This window comes from Pituophis catenifer, unplaced genomic scaffold, assembly GCF_029215685.1.
Source record: "Pituophis catenifer annectens isolate HBS135680 unplaced genomic scaffold, rPitCat1.0.hap2 SCAF_6, whole genome shotgun sequence".
Classification (NCBI taxonomy): domain Eukaryota; kingdom Metazoa; phylum Chordata; class Lepidosauria; order Squamata; family Colubridae; genus Pituophis; species Pituophis catenifer.
In genome coordinates, this window is record NW_027256886.1 from 42544824 (window position 1) to 42568148 (window position 23325).

General features: G+C 40.2%; 3 protein-coding genes across 5 annotated transcripts; 1 reads left to right on the forward strand and 2 right to left on the reverse strand.

Moving 5' to 3' along the window:
* Nucleotides 1-581: 581 nt before the first annotated feature.
* ZDHHC16 (zinc finger DHHC-type palmitoyltransferase 16) lies at nucleotides 582-9640 on the reverse strand. 2 transcript variants are annotated; one of them, XM_070946397.1, is made up of 11 exons: nucleotides 9570-9640; nucleotides 6729-6981; nucleotides 6208-6402; nucleotides 5593-5684; nucleotides 3784-3812; nucleotides 3346-3479; nucleotides 3163-3210; nucleotides 2602-2687; nucleotides 2310-2433; nucleotides 1607-1677; nucleotides 582-1034 (listed from the first exon to the last, which is right to left on the reverse strand). In XM_070946397.1, the coding sequence occupies exons 2-11, from the start codon at nucleotides 6963-6965 to the stop codon at nucleotides 920-922; spliced, it is 1131 nt and encodes a 376-aa protein (XP_070802498.1). In that variant the 5' UTR covers nucleotides 6966-6981; nucleotides 9570-9640; the 3' UTR covers nucleotides 582-919. The 2 variants fall into 2 exon arrangements, with proteins under 2 accessions (XP_070802498.1, XP_070802499.1); XM_070946398.1 differs by lacking the exon at nucleotides 3163-3210.
* A 69-nt stretch (nucleotides 9641-9709) lies between these two features.
* Nucleotides 9710-15781, forward strand: EXOSC1 (exosome component 1). 2 transcript variants are annotated; one of them, XM_070945460.1, is made up of 8 exons: nucleotides 9710-9962; nucleotides 11456-11571; nucleotides 12169-12243; nucleotides 12781-12869; nucleotides 13341-13374; nucleotides 14154-14204; nucleotides 14290-14374; nucleotides 15077-15781. In XM_070945460.1, exons 1-8 carry the CDS (start codon nucleotides 9710-9712, stop codon nucleotides 15181-15183), a joined length of 810 nt encoding a protein of 269 aa, XP_070801561.1. In that variant the 3' UTR covers nucleotides 15184-15781. The 2 variants fall into 2 exon arrangements, with proteins under 2 accessions (XP_070801561.1, XP_070801562.1); XM_070945461.1 differs by lacking the exon at nucleotides 12169-12243 and having other exon boundaries at nucleotides 9855-9962.
* A 502-nt stretch (nucleotides 15782-16283) lies between these two features.
* On the reverse strand, nucleotides 16284-20836 carry PGAM1 (phosphoglycerate mutase 1). The gene is made up of 4 exons (XM_070944838.1): nucleotides 20604-20836; nucleotides 18417-18691; nucleotides 17292-17472; nucleotides 16284-17131 (listed from the first exon to the last, which is right to left on the reverse strand). Exons 1-4 carry the CDS (start codon nucleotides 20743-20745, stop codon nucleotides 16962-16964), a joined length of 768 nt encoding a protein of 255 aa, XP_070800939.1. The 5' UTR covers nucleotides 20746-20836; the 3' UTR covers nucleotides 16284-16961.
* Nucleotides 20837-23325: the final 2489 nt, after the last annotated feature.

Consider the following 23325-nt stretch of genomic DNA (forward strand, 5'->3'; position numbering starts at 1 on the left):
TTGGTTTCAATACTGTGCATGACAGCTTATCCGGTGCATTAATGATAAATAGCTGGAGAAACGCAAGGCCATTCTGGCTAACGGGGGGTGTAATTTTCGCTACAAAAAGAGTTGGGATACTAGCCAATTGTGCCATGTTCTGATTATTACTTTACTATATCGGTGAAGGTTTAACTAGGTCATACCCAGTACAGATTTCTGCCTGTTGGGGAAGGGATAACGCTAGACTCCTGTCTCTTTAAATAACCTTGTTAAGTGTGTTATAAAAACATACCATACATGTTCTAGAGCTGCAGCTAAATTGTAGCTGTTGAAACATTAATTTGTCCCATTGACTGGAAAAACAACTTGTTGAATATAGCCTGGATAGAGATTGGTAATGGACATGTTGCTTAGTATCAATGCTATTTGTTGCTTGAAATAACCATTGAATCACAAATCAGTATTAAAAGTAAAGAATTACTATTTTTTAAAAAGAAAAATAGTCTACTCCTGTTAGTTATGAATCAACAGTTTGTATTCAAATCTTTTCACTGCTCCTTTTCCCACTAAAGAGGAGATGATTGTTTATATATATTTATTTTTATGGTAAAAAATCTGTCCTTACAGGAAGAGCAACAAGACCTAATATGCCACATTCCTTGAGTTAGGGAAAGAACTAGTTGCCTCTTCTCAAAATCGACAATACTTTGCTCCAGCCCCATTGGACTATGTGCAAAACAAAACAGAGACAGGCAATAGATCCCCGATTGCAGCTGGAGGTTCTCCATTCTCCTGTGGGATGAGCAATTCATTGCAGATATGCCACTGTGATGTTAGCCTGCCAGTTTAGGGACTGTGTCTTCTGTTATGCTTCCCAATGAAAGAAGCCTGTGGTTTCAAGTCTTCCATCGGCTGGGACACTTTGTTCTTCATCCAATCAAATTGCCAAAAGAGGGGTCTTCTGTTGAGCAACATACGGAGGAGTTTCCCAACTCAAGCCAGATCCATAAGGGGGATGTGGGGAAGGTAGTAGAACTCGAGTGATCCAGTGTCTGGAAAAAAAAGCAAGGCTTCAGTAAGAAATGTGTACAAGTAGTCCTCAATTTATGAGTGGTCACTTAATGACCGTTTGAAGTTATAATATATTCAAAAGTTACTTATGACCCATTGAAGTTATGGTTGCCATCCCACCCCTATGGTCACATGACCACATTTTGGTTGCTTGGCAACCAGCTCACATTTATACTGGGTTGCGGCATCCAACACTTTTCCCCCATTTTCCGGCAAAAATAGATAAAATGGGTTCACATTTAATGACCACATGGTTTGCTTAAGGAACGTGGTGACTTGCTTGACCATCATAAAAAGTCATAAAATTAAGTCTGGTAATGTGGCACCTTGACTTTTGACCAAAATTTTAGTCCCAATTGTGGTTGTAAATCAAGAACTAGCTATAACGCAGGAAGACATGGAAGTCTTTTTTAATATTGCTTCCGTTAGCATTTTCTAATTGCAGATACTTAGAATATGACTATATTATGAGTCTAAGTAATTCCAGTTATGATAATTTGTTTCCTCAATTGGAATGCTATTCTAATATATGTAGTATATGCACATCTGTTACCTCTGTCTTTCGACACCCAGGAAAACCTTCCAGTTGCCCAATGGACCAAAGCTGTATGGATTTCGAAATATCTAGAGCCAAGAGAAAAAGGGAATGAAATGCAAATTCAGTTATTTTGATTCTAACTCAAGTATTCTTCCTCTATAGAGGAGAAAAGGTGTATATGTATTTCAGTGTGATTGGCAAGGACTTCAGATATTTAACAACAAAACTGCGTACAAGACATCTTTAAAATGTACAATAAAGAAAGCTCATGGTAATTGGCATTGAATTTTTGTACTAGAAGTGTCAACCATAGTAAAAGAAAATGCTCTTGAAATAATTTTTTTGTCCTCAAAATTCCCTGTATCTGAGCTTTACTTGATAAATTCTAAATTGCTAGTAAAGAAAGGCCTATAATTTATCTGTGATACACAGACCTTATAGGAGGAAAAAATCAGTTAAACCCTTTACTAGATGATGATAATGCATCTATAGAATTCTAAACGTATTAAAATAACCCAAATAAAGTAGCATAAAATTTAAAGCTATGATGAACTGCAGTGTAAAAAATGCCTTCCTAAAAGACAGAAAAGTTAAACAGGCAAATCTAAAAGATTTGTAGGTTTTAAAAGGCATGCTAGAAAGAACTTTTGGTCAGCAGCTGAGTGGGTCTGTCCCCCTTTTTCTTTCTCCCTTTTGGAAATTCAGCCTCTTCCCTTACCTTGCTCTTTTTCTGTAGCCTCTTTTTTTCTTTGCGATTGATATGTCGTTCGATGCTGGTCTCGCCACGGGTAATGAGGGCTGAGTGCCAGAGCATGAGGGCACCCAATGCCAATGCTACTGAACTGAAAGTTTAAAAAACAAGGATGTCAAACTGTTCTGAGAGGATACTTGTAAAAATGAGTGGTAGAGCATCATGCAAACTCCAAGATTGACTTGGAAGCACTCTGAAAGTTTCTTGAAGTAGCTTTTTTCCCTCCCAATACTTTTCACCAAAGAACTAGATCAGTTACCTGCAGAGGACCCAGGCGTACACAATGCTCTTGTGGAAAGCTCGCTGGCGGAAGGAAAAGGTGGGTGGTGGTGTCTGAGAGTAAGTCTGCAAGTAAGAGCAAATGTTGCCACAATTGGAAGTAAGAATGCAGGAAAGAGAAAGCAGTGGCCCAAGCCAGAAGTTGCCAAGGGCTTTCTAGGACGAACAAATGAAATGGAAAGCACAACAAGCAAGCCTGATACATGTTTAAGACACAAAGACTATGGTCATGAGAGAGATGGGCAGAGCACTGGGACCCAGGACGCATTTTCCTTACTCCCGATTAGCATTTGTCTTTCAAAAGCAGACAAAACATCTGGTTTGGGAAATATTCCCTCCATGTATAGGGACAAAATGCCAGTTGAATGGTGTTCCATAGCTCCCTTATGAGGAAGAATGGAAGGAGTGTCTGCCCAGGAAATTAAAAGTGAATTGTTGTGACAATCACTTCTGTAGAATCAGAATGGAACTAAAATGGTAAACTCCCATTATATGCCCTGTCCTGTCCTTGACTTGAACAGCTGATGAGCAGATACACCACCTGATTGGCTGTCACGTGCAGTTTCTCCTTGTCAAGTAGTTTCATTTTCTATCGGATGGAAAAAAGGCCACCAGTTACCCTCATTTAATTCTTGGCCTATATGCACCCCTGCTGCATAGGGCAGCACTTCTGCAAGTTTCAAGGCCTTTCCCCTAAAGAAAACAGTCTGCCTCCTGTGCTCACCTCAATGGCAGCATAAGCTTCCCAGAACATGTCCCAGCCACTGATACTGCTGTAGATGCAGCCCATGGTCATGAAAAGCATGAAGGAGAAGAAATAGCGATGGTTGTAGTGTCCCACACAGTTGTTAAGCCATGCTGTCTCTTCAGGTTAAAGATCTTTAACTCCAGGGAGAAAGCCAACCTTTTCCCATTTACAACAGCCCAGCCCAACCTACGAACGTTGCTCACACAGCATTCTTTTGGACCTTCAATGTGAACCACTTGTATTAAAAAGAGAAGGCGTCAAACCTTTTCCTGATAAATCACTTGCTTTGGACAATTATTTTCAAGAGATTCCATTCTGTTTTGGGAACAGAATCACTTAAGATTTCTTCAACAAACAATCCACCTGAACCTGATCCTTTACCCTTAGTCCTATTACAGACCTGCAAAAGGATACGGCAGTGATGGTCCATCTTCAACACACACCTGTGGGAGGGAAACAGCATTAATTTTAATCACAAAAGGGTTGTTGATATGCAGCATAACTATTAACAAAGGAACAGTTCAGCCATAGAGGTGAAAAACAAAATAAACCAGAGGCTGAGTTGCTTTTTACCCTTTAGTAGAGACTTAATGGACTATGAACATTATTTCCCAGTCTTGGGAATAATAATTAAGCTTGTGTGCTACCCTAATCTCAATAACTTTGATTAGCTTGTAACAATCAAGGAAATTATAATAAAATCAAGAAAATGAAAGAAAGATAAAAAAATGACAGGTGTGATGGTCAGAGGTCTCATTCTGCCTGGGTAAAGAACCAGATCTTCATGGCTCTTCTAAAGACCCCAGCAGAATTGGGGTCATCCAAATCTCAGGGGGAACCTCTTCCAGAGTGCAGTTGCTGCTATCGAAAAGTCATCCTTCTCAGGTCCCGAGAAACGATCTCAAAGAAATTTGAGAAACTGCAGGATTGAACTAACCAGGCAGCAGTGATAGGACACAGCCAGTCGTTCAAGTAACCCAGCCCTATGCCATGCATGCTTTATAGTTAACAACCAGCACCCTAAATTGCATCCAGAAGCAAACTGGAAATCAGTGCAGCTGGCATATTATGATTAATAACAAAGTGTATTGATTTTATTGATTACTTCATAATTATTAATATTAATATTAATATTACAGAAGCTAATGTTAAGTTTCTGTGCCCAAAGATAAGACTGTGTGTACTCTAAAGATGCATAATCACAAATAAAACGTACAGTGTTAGTTGTTTGAAAAGGCTAACTTCTCATTTCTAAAAACTGAAAGCAAATGTTTGGCCTTTATTGCTTTAGGTGATAAAATTAAATATTTTTTAATTGCTGAAGAGTACAAAAAATTCAAATTCACCAAAAGGAAGAGAAGTAGTTTTAGATTTATAGCTCTATTTGTAATCCCAGCGGTAACAGAATTTATACAAGATCAATACCTAGGAACCTATCAGGTTTGTGTAATTTTTTTCTCTTCTTACAAACAACCCTGTTTTATGTGTCAGTACAAATTTCACTTTGGAAAAAAAATTACCCTAAATTTTTATAATGCAGCTGAAACACAATATAGGGAACATTAGACTGTGCTGATGATGTTACCTAGCTGGATAATGAAATGTCTGCAAGAAACACCCAAGCTCAGTGAGCACTCAGGACTCCACAGTCCAACTCTGAGATACAAATACTCTCTTCTAAAATTAGACTTGTACTCATGCACAACAAAACAAAAGCCCACAGTTTATAACCAGTCAGTCCTACTGTTGAGGAAATTATGAGATTAAAAAATGCCACCATTAACACTTCACTTCTACCTCAGAGAAACTTTGCACCATATAAATGCATGCATTGGTGCTCACATATTATTCTAAGTCAATGATTTGAGCAGTTGATTAAAATATAACAAGCAGGAATATACTGAAGGAAAACTAGCAATCAGAATGAAGACTAACAGATTCTTAAGAACTTCTGCTAGGCAAGAGTTGTATGCCTAATATTTCATGTTCACAGATTTGCAGACACAAACCTAATTAATAATTTTCATAATATGAGAGGAAACAGCAAGAAATGAAACTTGCAGAACCTCATATGTGGTCACTGTACGCCTTGCAACAAAAGAGGCCAAGACTAGAGCTTTTCAAAGGTTTTCAAATAACAAGGATGACCCACCCCCAAAAAAGCACAGACGGCAGGGAAGAATGAAAGAAATGAAATATAGGTTTGACACGATGATGGCTCACCTGTTGCAAATGCTACAGTGGTGGGTCCGGGCAGGTTTGGGGGCAATACATTTCCTGCATATTGACACAGCAGCAAGATCATTCTTTGGGTGCTGTAGAAGGAAAAAGCAGCAGTTTTTGAGGATGGTGGAACATTGCTTCTCAGACTTGGCTAAAATCAATTGTAAGTATTGTTTGAGTAGCAAAGATGTTGCCTTTTCATTCTTACCAAAGATAATGATCAGAAGCTCTCTGGGGCAGTGCTTCTGAACTCTGGCATACTGGGGGGGGGGGGGGGGGGTTGTTCACAGCATGTGAACAACTCCAGCTGGTTTTGGTCCATGATATTTCATAATAAAACGACTAGTGGTCGGGTTTCCACAGCATATTTATCCATAGTTAACTGAGCCCAATGTTCTGGATTTACACAACACACTGAATCATAAATTAACCATATGGTTTGCAGAACACATAAGGCTGAAATGTGGTTGACTGGAAGATAGTTCAGTAAATTGTGTGAACCCAGGAAGACAGAAAAAAGGCTGGAAACCACGCTGAGCAGCCCTGCTTATGAATGTAAAGAAATATTAAACACTAAAAGAAGTCCAAATATAAATATTAAAGCCTCAGTCCTACCTGTGGTGGATAACCAGGCTGAGTAGTGATAGCCATGTAGTAATGGAAAACAATCATGACAAGGTTCCAATGCCCATAGATAACATGCCAGAAGATCCAGGGAATGGGATAGGTCTGGAGAATCATGGGAAGGAGGCAAATGTACACTATGCCCACCACAGAAGTCGTCAATGTTATCACCAGACCCACAAACACCTGTTGAAGGGATAAAGGAATTAGAGCTAGCAAGACACTATATTCCAAGTCAGCCCTTTGGAAGAGAAAGGGTGTGTGGCAGATACATTCCCTTATTAAGCCCTTCTTGTTTTCTGGGAAGCCAAAATAGATAATAGTTAACAGATTCTATGAAGTCCTAATGCTACGTCGTCCTGCAACTTCAGTTCTTTTTTTAATCTCCTCGCTTTACTTAGCAATTTGAAATACCTATGTATGTAGCTTGAAAACTGGAGCTGTAACTTTATTAATACAGAAAATATCTCTCCTTAAGCTCCCAATTTTGTTTTGTTTTTCTAAGTACTCACCACTCCAAACCAACGAGTGACATGATCTACCAGCCAGTATATAGGCTCAAAGAGGGCATCAAGAGCTGTGTCGCTATCAGCAAAAGAGTTGTAAAACAAAGAGCGCAAACAGAGATGTCCATATAGCCACAGTTGTTCCACTTGCTGGGTCAGCCAGAACCGGCGCCGCTGACCTATCCGCAAACACTTCAGGAAGAGACGCATGACAGCGGAATACATCCGCCGGCGACTCCTCATCCCTGCAGCTCAAAACCTGGGAAGAAAGGAGGAAGTGTCAGAAAGTATTTGACAGGGCTTGGTGAGGAAAATGTTTGCACCAGACATTCAGAGCACTGCTCTGGCACTGCTCCATCATCATCTTGTTAGGTAATGCCCCACTGTGAGTAGGTGGAGAAATCTTTGCAGCCATGGTTAGCATTGTGGCTGAGGAATCACTCACTTTGGATGTATCCAGTGCATCATTAATGGAAGAGTTATGCCCTATTCCATAATACCAATGAGGATAATAACACAGTAATAAAGGTTGTGACTTTGCTGATGCTTCTGCTTACTTTCCTAGGCTGAACAGCAAGATACCTTGTGTGACCACATGCATATTGTATTCAAAATGCAGGAGGTGCTCAGAGCTTGCTCTACAATTGCCCGAAGAGCACATCTTTTATGATTATGTTTGGGTTTCTTTTTCCCCTGCATAACTGCAGAGAACCATAATAAAGGGAGAAAAAGGACTAACTCGGAAGGAACCAAAAATATATCAAATAGTGAGGATATTAGAGCTGATGAAACTGGCATGGTCTGGAATTGTAATCCAGGATTAGGCACCTCTCTGAGATATTGGACATCCGTTCTCCATAATCTCTAGCCAACACGAACATCATTTAAACTGCTAAGGAATAACTAGAATTTAGCCCAATACTCTTGAATAGGATACACTATATAGAACACTTCTAGATTTAAGGACAAGTAATATAGCTTGATTTTTTTCTAAAACATCATTGCTTTCATTCCTCATTCATGCTTTTATCTCTCTCTTTTCTAAATAACAATGTATTCCATAATCACTAATCCCTCTCAAAACTAATCTCTTCCTTGGCATCTCTGCCTCACTTGAGCCAATCATCCCACTTAGATTAGTCTATGGCCAGCAAGGAAGTCCAAATGTTTAAAATATGACTTTTACCTGTTTGTAAAACTCCAGCATCAAGCAGCTGCTAATCAAAAAACAAGAAGGAACTTGAGCTGGATCAGCTCTGGAGAAAACTGATCTTGGCCAATTAATATTAAGTGAGAATGACCCTGGGAAGTCCTCTGTGGGAGCCAAAAGCATCCTGGTAAGGTGATGCTATGGCAGATCAAATTAAATTTTAGCCAATGTAAAATTAGACCTACATGTTTCTTTCTAAAACTGCAGCAACTGTTACTGGTTTTATGCCAACAAAATCTTAATATCTCTCTTCTCCCATTTTATTTCAAATAAGAGTTGTGCTATAGTCAATAGAAAGCATGTTATTTATTCTTAATGTTATCCCTGCATATGGAGTGGAATTCTTTCTTTGGTATTGAGGAACCTCATTCAGAAGTTTGATGATAATTCACCAAATGCAGGAGTGTGGCTTCCTGTTAAGTTTCAGAAACAACCAAACAAATTATGTGGAAAGCTTTGCAAAATCAACCTGAAAATTATAAACAATAAAGATCTACTATCTTGAAAAATCTAAACCAGTCTGCTTGCATTCCATCATTGCCTCAAATTCTCTGGCCTTCCACTATCAATTTTAAATACAATAATGCCCTCCTCCAAGTATTAAAAGAGGACCCACCCTTTGTAAAGAGACAATACGACTACACAGATTATGACTGCACAGATTAAGCAGGGATATGTTTCTCACATAAAAATATTTCACAATGAGTCAAGAATTACCTGAATCCACTTCATTTGGCAGCTGTGGGAAGTGTAATATTGTAGCACAGTTCTTGTTTTCCAAAATATTATGCACTAAAAAGCAATGTTGTCAGATCGTTGTATAATCGCTGTATAATATTCACAAAGAAAAGATCTCAATTACCGGTAGTTTTCTTGGGGTAGGAAATTTAGAGGGAAGATCAGAAGACCCTGGTAATTCTTGCAGGACAAAATGCTTACATTAATTCATTAAGCACGAGTAGGCTACAGAAAAAAATAATGTAAGCATATACTGAATATTTACTAACACACTTAAGTATTTTGTCTTCCCGTCATTGTCTTTTGCCAATCAAATTTACACCAAGACACCCACGACGTAACGGAACCCGCGAAGCAGAGCCAATGGACCGCTTTCTAAAGGTTGTAACACTTGGAAGTTGAGCAAGGTGTGCTCGGGCTGTAACTCCGCCTCTGTGCAAAGCTCAGCTACTTAGGCACACATATGACTTTGGCAATAAAAATCTCAGATGGGGAAGGAGAAAGAAAGGAATTGTCGCATCTCTTCATCGGAATCTTTGGAGAAGGCCAAGGCTTAAAAAAATAGAAGCACGTCTGCTTCTGCCAATCGTCCTTTCAAGACGCGAGAAAACAAAAGCATCCTGAAGAGGTCTTGCCCGCATGCATTTCAAAGAGGAGGCTAGGCAATTCTTCGGCCAATGAAGGAGACTTCATCCCCGCTTCGTTTCACAGCAACAAGCAACATCAACGCCAAGAGGAAGGGGACGATCAGAGACTTGAGCAAGAAGGCTAAGCCCTAAACAGCAATGCAGGAACTTCTGGAGGAGCCAGCCGGGGGAACCCAAAGACGCAGAAAAACGCCGTTTATCAACATCAACATCACTGTAAAATCGGTTTCCTTCCAACTCTTTCACGCTTACCTGGAGCTGCCATTTTTGGGGCTCAATCAACCCCGCTCTATAGACCTCTCCTCGACAATTGCAGCCTTCCCGGCATCATTTTTTTTTTCCTCCTCCTTATCCTTATTCGCACATGCGCGACTACACGTTGGCTAAGCTAAATGAAACTACACTTCCCGTCATTCAAAGCGCTCCAAGGGCCATTCTTTTCCGCCGGCCTCCTAGTTACAATTACTCTGCTGCAACATCCAAGGTTCGGTCGTGGGCTGCTATTCAGAAGAACGCGTGCTTGGAGGAAGTCATGTGAGCGTGGAATCGCCCAATGGAAATTCCAGCCACTCGCGGGGAAGAGGCGGCCTAGCGCGAAGTCCTTTCCGTCGCCCGGCATGGCTTCTGCACGCTACTGTGTTCCTGGTGGGTGACCGGGAGAGGGCGGGATGGGAGCCGCTCTAAGAGGGACCGTTCCTGGCTTGAGCGCTAATTTCCTGGGCTCAGCTCCAGAGAGCCTTGTGGGTAAAATGTCTGGCATTCGATTCAGCCCCAAAGCGAGAAGAGGCTGAATTTGGGGACTCTGTGAGTTGGTTTGTAGGACACGGATGGCCGTGATCATTAGTTCATAGAATATATCTACGAATGTAACTGGAAGGGATCTGATACAGATAGATCATCCAGACCAACCTTCTGTTCAATAGAGGATTCCTCTATTTTCCCCAACAAATGGTCATTCGATCTTGTCTAGCAAAATAACATTTCACGGTTCTAATCTAGGCAGAATATTATGCATTTTATCGGTCCTCGCCATCTAATCTAGCAGCCTTCCAGTGGTTTAGATAGATGCTTCAGAAAAGCTTTCAACCAGAGCAGTTTGCGTACTTGGATTTTCAAAAAACCTTTATAGTTCTTCAACGGCTTTTGAATAAAATTAGCAGCCATGGAATAAGAGGACCTATTCCTACAGGATTGCAAATTACTTAAAAAATTAGAAATAAATTGGAATATTTTTCTGTGAAGGGAAGTAAGAAGTGAATTCTCCAAGATCCCATGCGAGGACCAGTGCTTTTAAGCTTAACCATTAATAATCTTAAACATAAGTACGGAGCTGCCCAAGTTTACAGGTGATACTAAAATACTTAGAATAGTTGAAACCAAAACTGATTATGAAAACCTCCAGAAGAATCTGTTTAAAATTGGTGAATATCTAATCAAGTGTGATTCAATTTAAATCACTTTTAGGCAAAATACCATAACTGTACATATACAAGAAAGAAATCCCAGTTGACACTAATTTTGGAATCACAGTGGATAACTCAGTGAAGATATTAACTCTTTAGAACTGACAAAATAAAGCATTTTTCTACATACTGCGAAATTATTTTGTGGAATTAATTACTGGATGTGACAAAAATAATTTATTTGGATGTTTTAATGGGATTAGATAAATTCATGGATGACATCAGTCAAAGGCTTTCAGTCTTGAGATGTATTGTCACCTCCCGATTAGGGATTACGTGCCTATAGGTATAATACCATCGGTTTGAAAACACTTCAGAGATTTCTCCTTGGTCATGGTGAGAAACAAACTGTTGGATTAATGGTTGGCCTGATCCAGTTGGTTTTTTCTTGTGTTTTTATGTTTTTCTTTACTCATTTATTCTATCTATGGTATCTATTTTTGTTGCACATAAACTCATGCACGTGTTACAGAGGAAGTTCTAGTGAGAGTAATCAGACATGAGTATTTAGAATAGGTGTCAAACTCATATCGTCACGTGACGTGACGTATCATGACTTTTTCCTTCACTAAAACGGGTGGCCCATGGGCTGCAAGTTTGACACTCCTGATTAAGAACATGAGAAGATGTGGCAGTAGGAAAATAAGATGTTTTGGCTTGTGTTCTATTTCACAGGAGAGCGACTCTGCAGTTTAGAGGAAGGAACCCCTGGGAACGGTACCTACACACGCCATGGTTCCATCTTTGCCTCTTTGGCTGGTTGTTTCATAAAGAAAAGTGAGAATGGCATGGTGAGAATCAAGTATTTCTGCATTCTTAACTTCTCAGTTGTGTCTGGGATTTCAGTTGTAAGTCGTGCACCCATGTCAGTGGACCTGATTTTATTACAGCAGTCATTAAGCTAATCATGTAATTGTAAGTCCAAATCACATGTTTGTTAAATGAATCATGCGGTTATAAGTCTGAATCCAGAAACAACAAAAGATATTGGAAACCAGAAAAATTTACATTGCAAATTGTGATCACATGAGTGCAGGGCACTGCAACCAGTTGTAAATTTGATCCTGTTGCCAAGTGTACAAAATGAAGTAATATGACTGGGGGGGTGGGGGGGCGGGAATGCAACATTTTACAATAGCCAGAAGTATTTTATGGGTTGTAAAGCACCCTTTCCAAGTCCATTATAATTTATGAAACATCATTAAACAAGGACTGCATGTAGCAGTATGTGCTATGGATAAGTGGGAGGGATAATGATAAGGATTCCGTGCCTTGAATGACTTGACATACTGGCAATCCAGAAAGGGTTGGACTTCAACCTATCTCTTGGTGGTAGCTCAATACTCAATGCCTGGTTGAATCATGCTGGTTTTGCACCCTTCCTACAGCTCCCAGTAATCACTGTGATGAGAGATGTGGAATCTCAGCTACTGCCTGATGTGGGAGCCACAGTGACCTGCAAGGTAGCCTCAGCAGATCTACCTAATAATTTCATTGTTATTTTTAATCCAGGTATTAGTGTCAAAATAAAAGGTAATACAAATAGATAGAATGCTATATTTACTCATAAGTGAAGAGTTGGATTTTTTCCGTGCAGATCATTCATCTTTGGAACCTCATGTTAGATTTGCTAATAGTGTGATGAATGAAGCAAATTAAGTTTTTGTCTAATCTCTCTCTGAATTAAATATGGGATCACTTCCCCTACAATAAAGTGAGTATGTGAAACCTAGATCCCAATTATAATCATAATATATTGCCAGTGTTGTGTCTGCATTTATTTTTTACATGTTTTTTAGTTGTTTAATCCCTGCATTCAATATTTAGCAGGCCCACTGTGATGTTGCAGAAAGAGAAATATATATATCCCAGCTTGGAGATTAGTTTGGTTATTTTCACTATGTAGAACTCTGAAGTATTATCAATTATAATCCTGAAGTTATAAGAGAGAACAGATTGTTACTAAAAGTTGCTTTCTCTCTTCCTCTTTTCCTCTTCAGGTTTGCAGTATTAATTCTCGTTTTGCCAAGGTGCATATTTTGTATGTTGGTTCTACACCATTAAAATCCCCATTCCGTGGAACAATACGGTATGAAGAAAACTTGTAGGCATCTTTTGAAGGTGGCATTAGAATAAGCCAACTACAGTGTGTTAATACTCCATCTCATTCTCATTATTGATGTTTGAGTGATAATGAGAATTGGAAATATTGTTGGTTCTAAAGCTCTGCTGATTATAATCTTTTCATATAATTAGCTAATTCTTCTTTCTAAATTACATTATTACACCAAATATGTTTTTTTACTTATTTATTTATTAAATTTATTGGTGCTCACCTTACCACAAGGGTAACTCTGGGTGGTTTACAATATTAGAAGATAAAATATTACAAAGCCTATATACAGTACAAATATAAACACTCCACTATAACTAAAAGTTGGAAAAGGAGGGAGTAGGATACATGGGAAGGGGAGATAAAGTCACTTGTTCTGTAAGATTAGTTGAAGAGGTAACAGAAGAAAATGGCAAAATTATTATTTCATCTTCTCTTCCATTATAGGAGAGAAGATATCCGAGCTACAGAAAAAGACAAGGTCAGATGGTTTTATATTTGGTTATATCAAATGAAGCACTTTTTTTTTTACATTAATGTGTATAAACATACAGAGATGTTCAATCATTTTATTCCACATGTATTGGTATAGTTTTCAGACAATGGCTAAAACTTGCTAGGAACAAAAATTAATGCAGTTGCATATCTGGGGTAGTGATTTGATTCCTAGGGTAAGAATATAAGTGGTTAACAACCACTCATTCAGCAACCATCTAAATTTATAGTGGCATTGAACAAGCAATACTTTATGACCAGTCCTCAAAATTCCATCTGTTTCAGCCCCCCCACCCCACCCCACCCCACCCCACCCTGCTTACATAGTCATGATCTGGTCACTTGGCAAATGGCCTGGATTTCAGACCATTTATCTTGATTTGCAACCATCCCTGCTGGTTTCCCCTAAGCAAAGTCAATGGGGAAGCTGGCAGGAAGCCTGGATCACATGAGGTCCTGGCTTAACCACCCACAATAATTTGCTTAATGACAATAACTGGAGACTTCTGGGAATTCCATTGCTAGAGTGTGGTCACATGACATTGTGCTTTGCTTTGCTTAGCGATGGAAATTCCAGTCTCAATTATTGTGGTTAAGTGAGGGCCACCTGTATCTTACTTCAGAATTTTTTTTAAAATGTCATAATTATTTCAAACTTCTCTATCCAAGCTTCATTGCTCTATTTGCCAGAGACATTTGTCCCTTGAAATTGTCCTCGCATTTTGACATTTGCTTTCTCTTTCTTCCTACTTTATGTGTTGACAGATAGAGGTTTACAAGAGTTTCCGCCCAGGAGATATTGTTTTGGCCAAAGTTGTATCCTTTTTCTGTTATCTTTATGCTTGCTTTTCTGATTTTTTGTGGAGATTTCCAGACATTTTCCCTTAACCTGTGGGATTAGATCTCTTTAGGAGATGCACAATCAAATTATTTGCTGACCACAGCAGAAAATGAACTGGGGGTAGTGGTGGCTCATAGTGAAGCAGGTAAGAACAATTATCTTCTGAATAAACTGAAAAAAACTGTAGCTTAAATGTGATTTTGTAGGAAATATCAGACATGCCATGTCACTATGTCTAAATGGGAAAATTTAGAATTATATCCAGTCCACATAAATAGCTGTTTTTCAGTATTAAGATGAAAGCTATGCATCATGGGAGAGTAATTTTGAACTGGAATTACAGATAGTCTTCAACTTACGACCACAATTGAGCCCAAAAGTTATGTTAAGTGAGAATTTATTAAGTGAGTTTGCTCCATTTTACGACTTTTCTGGCCATATTTGTTAAGTGAATCACTACAGTTCTTAAATTAGTAACAGTTGTTTAAGTGAATTTGGTTTCCCCATTGACTTTGCTCGTCAGAAGGGCGCAAGAGGATCACATGACTCCGGGATGCTGCAACCATCTTAAATCTGAGTCAGTTGTCAGGCATCCGAATGTAAATCATGTATCTGATCATAGGGATGCTGCAATGGTGAAAAATGTTCATAAATCATTTTTTTCAGTGCCGGTGTAACTTTGAACAGTCACTAAATGAATTGTTGTAAATCAAGGACTACCTGTACTGAATTTAAAGATAGGTTGTGACAACATCAGAAATTGCAGGGTAATTTTCAAAGCAAATGACTTTCTTTTTTCCTCAAGAGGGTATATCTATATAAATATTGACTTTTTTTTTAATTTCAGGTTTACAGATGGTGCCAATCAGCTGGTGTGAAATGCAGTGTCCCAGTACACATGGCAAGGAACTCCGCAAAGTAGCCCGGGTTCAGCCTCAATTTCTGCAGACATAGTGAAAAATGCATACACCAAAACATATGACTGGTAGCAGAAAAGATTAATCCTAGGAGAAGAACCAGAGGAACTTGAAAGAAAAGAAAAGAAAGCAACTTCAAGAATGCAGCAGAGCTTTTTAGTGAAGGACATCATGATTACAACTTTTTACTTTCAATTTTGTAACCTAATTTTATTGTTTTGTAATTCAGAAAACTTCCTACTCTGATTTCTGCCTTCAACTGAAACAGCTAAACTCTGCTTTAGCAAAGCAAAAGGACAACAAGAAAACAATCCACAAAGACTGTTTGGCTGCCTGCATTTTTCCCTTATAAATTACAAGTCATTGGCCTGTCCAGGAAGTAAGCCTAAATCAATATCCATTTCTCTTCAAATATACTTTAATTGAAAGCCCTTTTGAATCTCAAATTGTCTCAGTGTCGCAACAAAAGATGGGATAAAAACTAGGAACTTGATGAAAAAAATGTTAAAATTATATTTTGGCTTAGATTTAATTTAATATTTTGGGGAGAAGTAGACTTTCCTGCCAAACTACTGAGGCAATCTATACAGTGGCACTCAGTCAGTCTCTGGCATATAAAGTTATGCAACTCTGCATCTTTTGACAGTATATATGATAGCGAGATATGCAGTCTCAAATTCAGCATCCTTCCAGTGCTCAAACTTTGGAATTGTTTCCTGGAGTGAATACAAAACACATATTCTTGACCATGATTTTTTTTTTCAATAAAATCCCACATCAAAAATGTTTTCTTCCACCTAACCATGTCCTTGTATTTCCTGTACATATTTTCTTATTTTTGACATCACCTGCGATGCACAATATTTTTCAGTCAAAGTGTGTACAGCCTTGGAGTGGCTTTTGAGGAACCACACAAATGAATCCCCCCCCATATTTATTCTGGTCTTGTTTTTTGGGAGTGTGGCCTCTGACATGTATAATCATGCATCCTGGTTTGAGTATCTCACACACATGCACGAGATTTGTTTCACTTAAAATTGGCAACCCAGGTGAATAGTTCACTGGAATAGTTACATATTTCTTAATACTATATTAATAAGCCACTTTTACAAGTAATACAGACACAGCAGCTATTGCACATAATTCCTTTATTTTACTGAGACTAGGGCAAATTCAGCCATTGTACAGTGAAATTAGCTCTAGTGTAAATCTGCCATCCATAAGGCAGAGACAACCACACAGACTATGGGGTAGAAAAGCAACGTGATGATACACAGTATCAGGGTTTACTGGCACTACACAAAGTTATTGGATCACAGGTGGAAATTCCAGAGTGGGAGCTAGTCCTTCTAGTCTCACCCTTCCTTCCTACATTCAGAAGGCAATGAAATAAGAATTGGCTTTTCATCTAGCTTAAATGAAATGGTGTGTTGCTTATGCAAAAATTTTTAAAAAAACGTAATTAAAAAATGGTCCTTGCAACTGTCCTGAAAGGCAAAACCAAATGAAGCAATACTTGACTAACTGGAGTTCTCACATAAAGACAGCAAAGATTCCCTTGAGAAAACCTTGGTCTCTCCTTCATTTCAGCAGCACTGAATTTCATTGCTTTGGAATTTGTTTCTGTCAGTAACCCTGCTGATCTATGGTCCACACCTCTAAAATATCTAGCCAGATCCTGCTGGAGAAATGTGAATGTTAAAGGATAAGCCATGGCTCTCATAAACTTCACCATCTCTGGCTCTTCAGCCCTGTCCCTTGAGGCATGTGCTAGGAAGGGGAAAGGGGTTATACTACTGATTACTTTGCCTGCCCTCATTTCTTAACTTTGCCCTGAGCTGCCACAGCTTCCATAGCTTTGCGGACAGTCTCCTCATCTCCCAGGAATTGCATTGGCTTGATAGGCTTCAAATTTTTGTCCAGCTCATAGACTATTGGTATTCCAGTGGGCAGATTGAGTTCCATGATTGCTGCCTCAGACATTCCTGCAAAGAATAACATACATGAAAATATATGAAAAGGTAAAAAGCTTGATTGTATTATCCCATTCAGGACCAATTACCAAAGAACTTTGGTTCAACTAACTTTTTAGACTGAGTCAGGCTTAATCAGTTTTTGTTCCCAAGTTACAAACAGAATACTCACCTTCTAGATGTTTCACAATGCCTCGGAGACTGTTACCATGGGCTGCAATGAGCACTCGCTTGCCTTCCTTGATCTGAGGAACAATTTCTTCATTCCAGAAAGGCAGTGCCCGGGCAATAGTATCTTTCAAACTCTCACATGTAGGTAGCTGATCTTCAGTAAGGTCAGCATAGCGGCGATCCTAGAGAAGGAAAGGCAGCGGCAACTTAATCACAGAGATTGATTTATGTCTTCTCAAGACTTGCTAAAGATTGCTGTACTTCATTTCAAAAAATGCTTTAGAAAAATTGTGCCTGAAGCTACCTGTTTGCTTGACACATGTTAGGTACTTAAGTGCTTGTATAGGCTACTGTAATTTTTTTGTAATTCCTGCTCAATGACATTTTTAGATCTGTGCTATTGCCAGCCATATGTTAGGCAATGAATAATTTTAAGGTCTCTAATGAAGTTTTAAAACATTAAATGACGCCTTAACTTTTTACCATCTTCAAGCACTGAAAAACTGCCTTCAGTATCATTCACTCATTATTGGATTCATACCTAAACTTATCTGGATTGGTTGCCTCTTTAGTAGCTCTATTCACAGTTTAACTCTACTATGGTGAACTAGTCTTTAAATATTTAAAATAGTATCCTACATTAATTATATTACCACAGTACATAAAAACCTACTACAGTTTAAAACGGCATGTGAGGCCAATGCTCTAGCTATTTCTTAATCCATTAACAAATATTGCATAGGTGGAAAATTCTGCCAATTTAAGAATAGCCTTGACTGTTCCCATCCATAGAATACAAACATTCATGAGAGACCAATGTCAATTATTAATTGCATGAAAGCAATCTGTATTCTAAAATTCTGCTCAAAAAAAAAACCACAGCAATGTAATCATATCGCATATGGCTGCCCAAAACAGTGGGCCAGTGAGAATATTGTATGAATAGAGGTCAAACGAGATAAAAGTGAACTACAATGGAACTATTGTTTGAGTCAGAAATCAACAAAGCAAAAAGCAAATGAAATTACACAGTAATTATATCCTAATCCCAGCATGACAATTACTTTAAAATAGCCTCAAAGAAACAGCCATTTCCATCAGATTAATAATTAGTACTTCATCTTACCTTGCTAATGGTGCTATAGAAAGGGTGATCAGGCTCCATTGGAGGTGGAGGGATGTCAAAGGAACGCCTCCATATCTTGACCTGGGCTTCACCATGTTTAGCAGCTGTCTCAGCCTTGTTAAGGCCTGTTAGACCACCATAATGCCTTTCATTAAGACGCCAGGTCCTCACTACTGGTAACCACATTTGGTCAAGAATATCCAGCACAGTCCAGAGGGTCCGAATGGCCCTCTTCTGCACAGATGTGAAGCAGATGTCAAACTCATATTTAGCATCTGGAAGAGCCCAGAAAGAATACTGTAACTCATTATCTTTACCACAATTATTGCTGACATACAGTTAATCCATTTCCCTGTATGAAAATTAAATAATTTTGCAAAAGATAAAAGAAAATAAAAAATCTCACAACAAAAGAGGATGCTAATGTGCTATAACTAAATATCTTGGGAGAGAGGCGGTTTTAACAGTATTTATCAGATCTTCATAATCATCTTGTGCTCCCTTGTTTCCTATTGCTCTAAAGTGCACAAAAATTTGATAGTGCAATAATGCAAACTAATGCCATGGTGGAGAAAGCAACAGTTGTGCAACACAGAAGAATCAATGAAAACATACAAGCACGAATAATACTTGTCAGAATCTCCTAAAATGAAAGGTGTAATTTTAAAAAATAACTTATTTATACAGTACAACATGCACACATCAACAATATTAGAACTGTTGAATGAACTTTTTATTCCTTGGATACTATAACACTGATTTCAAATAATCTTGCTTTAAATAGTATTCCTAGAAAAAGATCAAACTTACAGTTTACATTCTATTCAGATGGGCTCTCAAGTCCATTAACAAATTAAAAATATAATTTTAATATTCACAACTTTAATGCATTAACAAAAACTTTCTACAGATTTTACAATTGGCTGGAGCGAAATCAGATGAAACTTTGGAGATTGCACAGCTGTGGATAATGCAAAGTTGTCTTCATCCTCTGAGGACTTGGGCTCTCTTTCAGGCTTTAAAGTAAGTAAACTAAAGAGCGGGATTAGGCTGTTTCTTGAATCTGCAGAGGTACAAGTTTTAAATGTTTCCTGCCCCTCACCACCCGACTTCCTGCATTGAGAACAAACTTCTCCTTTCTCTGTTGCAGTACTGAATGACTCAGCTTCTACTACATTTCCTTAACAAATTATCACCCAATTGCCAATGCATCTTTACAGTCTCACTGGTGGATGCTTTCCTTGCAAATAAGTAAGATATCGTGTCCTCACGGGCAGATGGAAAAATAACGTAACTCAAGGAGACTGCCAAACATGCACAGCTTGGGAGGGAGAGGAACTCTTTAAAAAAAAAAGTCACCTACTTAAATTAAAACGTCCCTTTTTTTAATGCAGAATAGGGCATTTTTTTAAACAATCAGAACAGTTTCTTCTGTTATCCTGGCGTTGAATGTCAGGTAGCCATAGCGAAATCACCAAAGGGCTCGATGCTTGGCAAAGGGCTTGCCGGAATGACTGAACTCCGAAAGGGGAAAAGGACCGGGATCCGGCTAGTGGGAGACTCCTCCCTTTCGCCTCCGGCAGGAAGGCCATCTCTCGCGTTCCTCCGCCGAGAGGGACGAGGCTGATCGCACGTGCCCAGGCAAAAATCACGGTCTTTTGTCCTCTTAAGCAAATTCCGGCGGTCGCAGCAGAACCTGCGGGCGCCCCGGGACCATTTTAACTAAAAGCCCATCTTTTAAACTACTTCGGTCTCCCATTCGCCACTCTTAGCGTGGGATAAGGGAGCATCTTTGCTTTCGAAGGCCAATTTTACGCAAAAGAACCCAAACCCAATTTCCATCTAATTCAATGACACTGGGGACACACTGGTGGGAATATGAATTACCTTCCAAGGCAAAAGCTTGGACCCCGCGGAGAGGAATGTTTTTTAAAAATCCACATCAGATGGTTGAAGTTAAAATAATTCTCCATCTCCCGTTATTAAAAGTTGCATTTATGACCTTTATAAAACAATCCACAATTATCCACCCACCCCATTTCAGGATAATCAGTTCCTCCGTTAGTTCCCCCCCCCTCCCGTCCCAATTTTCTCGGAGTGAAAAATGAGCAGAGGCGGCCCGGATAGCCGAACATCAACGTGCCCGTCGCTCCCTCCATCCTGCCCGCTTTCCTCCCGCATCTTCACCTTTCAGCGCTTCGCCGCCGCGCCGCGCTTCTTCCTGCCCGGCTGGGCTCAAATCCGCATCGTACCAGCCACTGAACCGATTCTCTAGGTTCCAGGCGCTCTCCCCGTGCCGAACCAAGACGAGCCTGTAGGCAGCCGCCATGCTCTGAATGGAAGAGACTGAACCGGAGCGAGACGCAAGAAAATCAACCTTCCTCTCACTCCCGCAACCAAGGAGACTCTTTACCGGCTAGTGCGCATGTGCCGAAAGTGGAGCCTCCTCTGTCTGTAGGACGCAGGCGTCCCCGCAATCTTCCAATCTGTAGACTCGCGCAGATTGTAGGCTACCCAGATTGCGGGTTAATTTGGGTGACTCCCACTTAATAAGGGAGGGGAAGAAGGTACTTCGTTAAATTTACTCTCGATGCAGTGCTTGTGGGCCAGGCACAGAAAGAGCTATTTGCATTATTGTCGTTAAGACTATAAAATGCGTTTAGGAGGTATAGCCGCGTATCATCCGTCCCTCTCATTCATTGCTCATGAAGCGCATGTAAAAAATGGCGTGGCGTCAGCTGATGAGCCGCGATTGTCTCATTTTGCTCTGAAAATTTCCTAAGGGATCGGAATGTACCACACAGGCAGAAATAATAAAAGATCGGAGCAACAGAGCATCCTATAGACTGGTGAATGTCAGCTACATAAAATCCATATGTTGCAAAAAAAAAAAAATAGCCATCAAAGGTTATAAGAGACAACAGAAATATTTTAACTTTGATCAAATAAACCAAGTTTATATTCCTTCCTTTTATGTCTAACAATTTTGGTCTGTAGTATCCTCATACCCTGAAACTTGATTTCTTTTTATTTTTAATTTGTCCCTCCTCGCAAGCTTCTTTAAAGCCTTATCAAGAAGCCTCTTTTGCAAATTCAAATAGGAAAATTATCCAAATCACTTTCTGCATAATCAAATATAATCAGCGATTGGACTTCTGTAACACGTTCTACATGGGACTGCCCTGAAGACCAACTGGTGCAGAATGCAGTTGGTAAATAGTACAGATACCCTTGACTTACGATTGTTTAATGACCATTTAAACTAGGCATTGAAAATGTAACTTATGACCATTTTTCACACTTTCATCTGCTGCAGCATACCCATGGTCGTGTGACTAAAACTTTTGCAGTGTTCCAGGTCATATGATCCCCTTTTGTGACCTTCTGACAAGCAAAGTCAATGGGGAAGCCGGATTCACTTAACAATCATATTACTAACTTAACTGCAGTAATTCACTTACCAATTGTGCCAAGTAGAACTCACTTAACAACTGCCAAGCTTAGCAAACATATTTTGGGCCCAATTGTGGTCGTAAATTGAGGACTACCTGTAAAAAGTGCCAGATATATAGGACACAAAACACCACTCCTGCATAAGCTGTACAGGTTAGCATTGTGTTGCTAGGTTCCATTCAAGGTGCTGGTTGTTACGTATAAATTTCTACATGGCTTGGAACTGGGGTACCTCAGGATTGCCTTTTTTCAAGAGTCTCTACCTGTCCAACTAGGTTGGGTGTTGGCAATGTGCGGCTCCTGAGCCACATGCGGTTCTTTCGTCCCCCTGCTGTGGCTCCCTGCTGGCTGGCTGGCCCCACCCTTCACCCTCCCCTCCCAGTAACTACTCGCCTGAGAAGGTAAGGGTGACGGCAGGGATGAAGACTCGCTCCATATTCCAGAGCGGGAGGGAAGCATCCCTGTACTTGCCTCTTATCTTGCGGGCGCTTCTTCCGGCGCTTCTTGATGCTGCTCACACCTCGATCGCTTGGGGAGACGTTCTCTCCACCTCGAGACACTAGCCCTGTCTGGCTGCAGCCGATGCTCCACATCGTAATGGGCTCCAGAAGGGGATGCTTTCTCCCCCATTGTGAAGTGAGCTAAATTTGTGTTGTTCAAGGTGGTGCGAGAGCAGCAAGCAGGCTATGGAGGTGGCAAGAGCAAGTTGAAGTCTGGTCTGGCCTGGCTGCGGCTGCCGCCACTGCTCTTGCAGCCTCATGGCCTGCTCACTGTTCTCGCAGAGCCTTGCACAGCACACTTAAATTTAGCGTGCTTCACAATTGGGGAGACGGCATCCCCTCCTCCTCCTGGAACCCATTACGACGCAGAGCATCGGCCACAGCCGGGCCGGGCCAGTGTCTCGGGGCAGAGAGAAAGTCGTGCGTCTCCCCGAGCAACCAAGGTGCGCGCAGCACCAAGAAGTGCTGGAATAAGTGCCCGCAAGATGAGAGGCAAGTACAAGGGTGCTTCCCTCCCGCTCTGGAATATGGAGCGAGTCTTCATCCCTGCCATTGCCCTTACCTTCTCAGGCCACAAGAGGAGTGACTGGAAGGGGAGGGCAAGGAGCAGGGCGAGCCAGCCAGTAGGGAGCCACAGCAGGGGGACCAAAGAACTTCATTTATCTGGGAACCTGAAATGACTCTTGATTTAAATCATATGGTAGAAAGCATCCAAAGAAGAAGAAAGAATATCAGAAACAACAAACCCAACCCTCGCCTGTTTTTGGAAATGGTTCAAGAGGGAACACACACAAACACACACACACACACACACACACACACAGGAAAGAGAGAGAGAGAGAAAGAGGGGGGGAAGAGAGCGGGAGGGAGGGAGGGGGGAAGAGAGAGAGGGAGGGAAAGAGATGAGAGAGAGAAAAGGAAAAGAGATAAATGAGAAAATGATGGAGGGAGAGAAT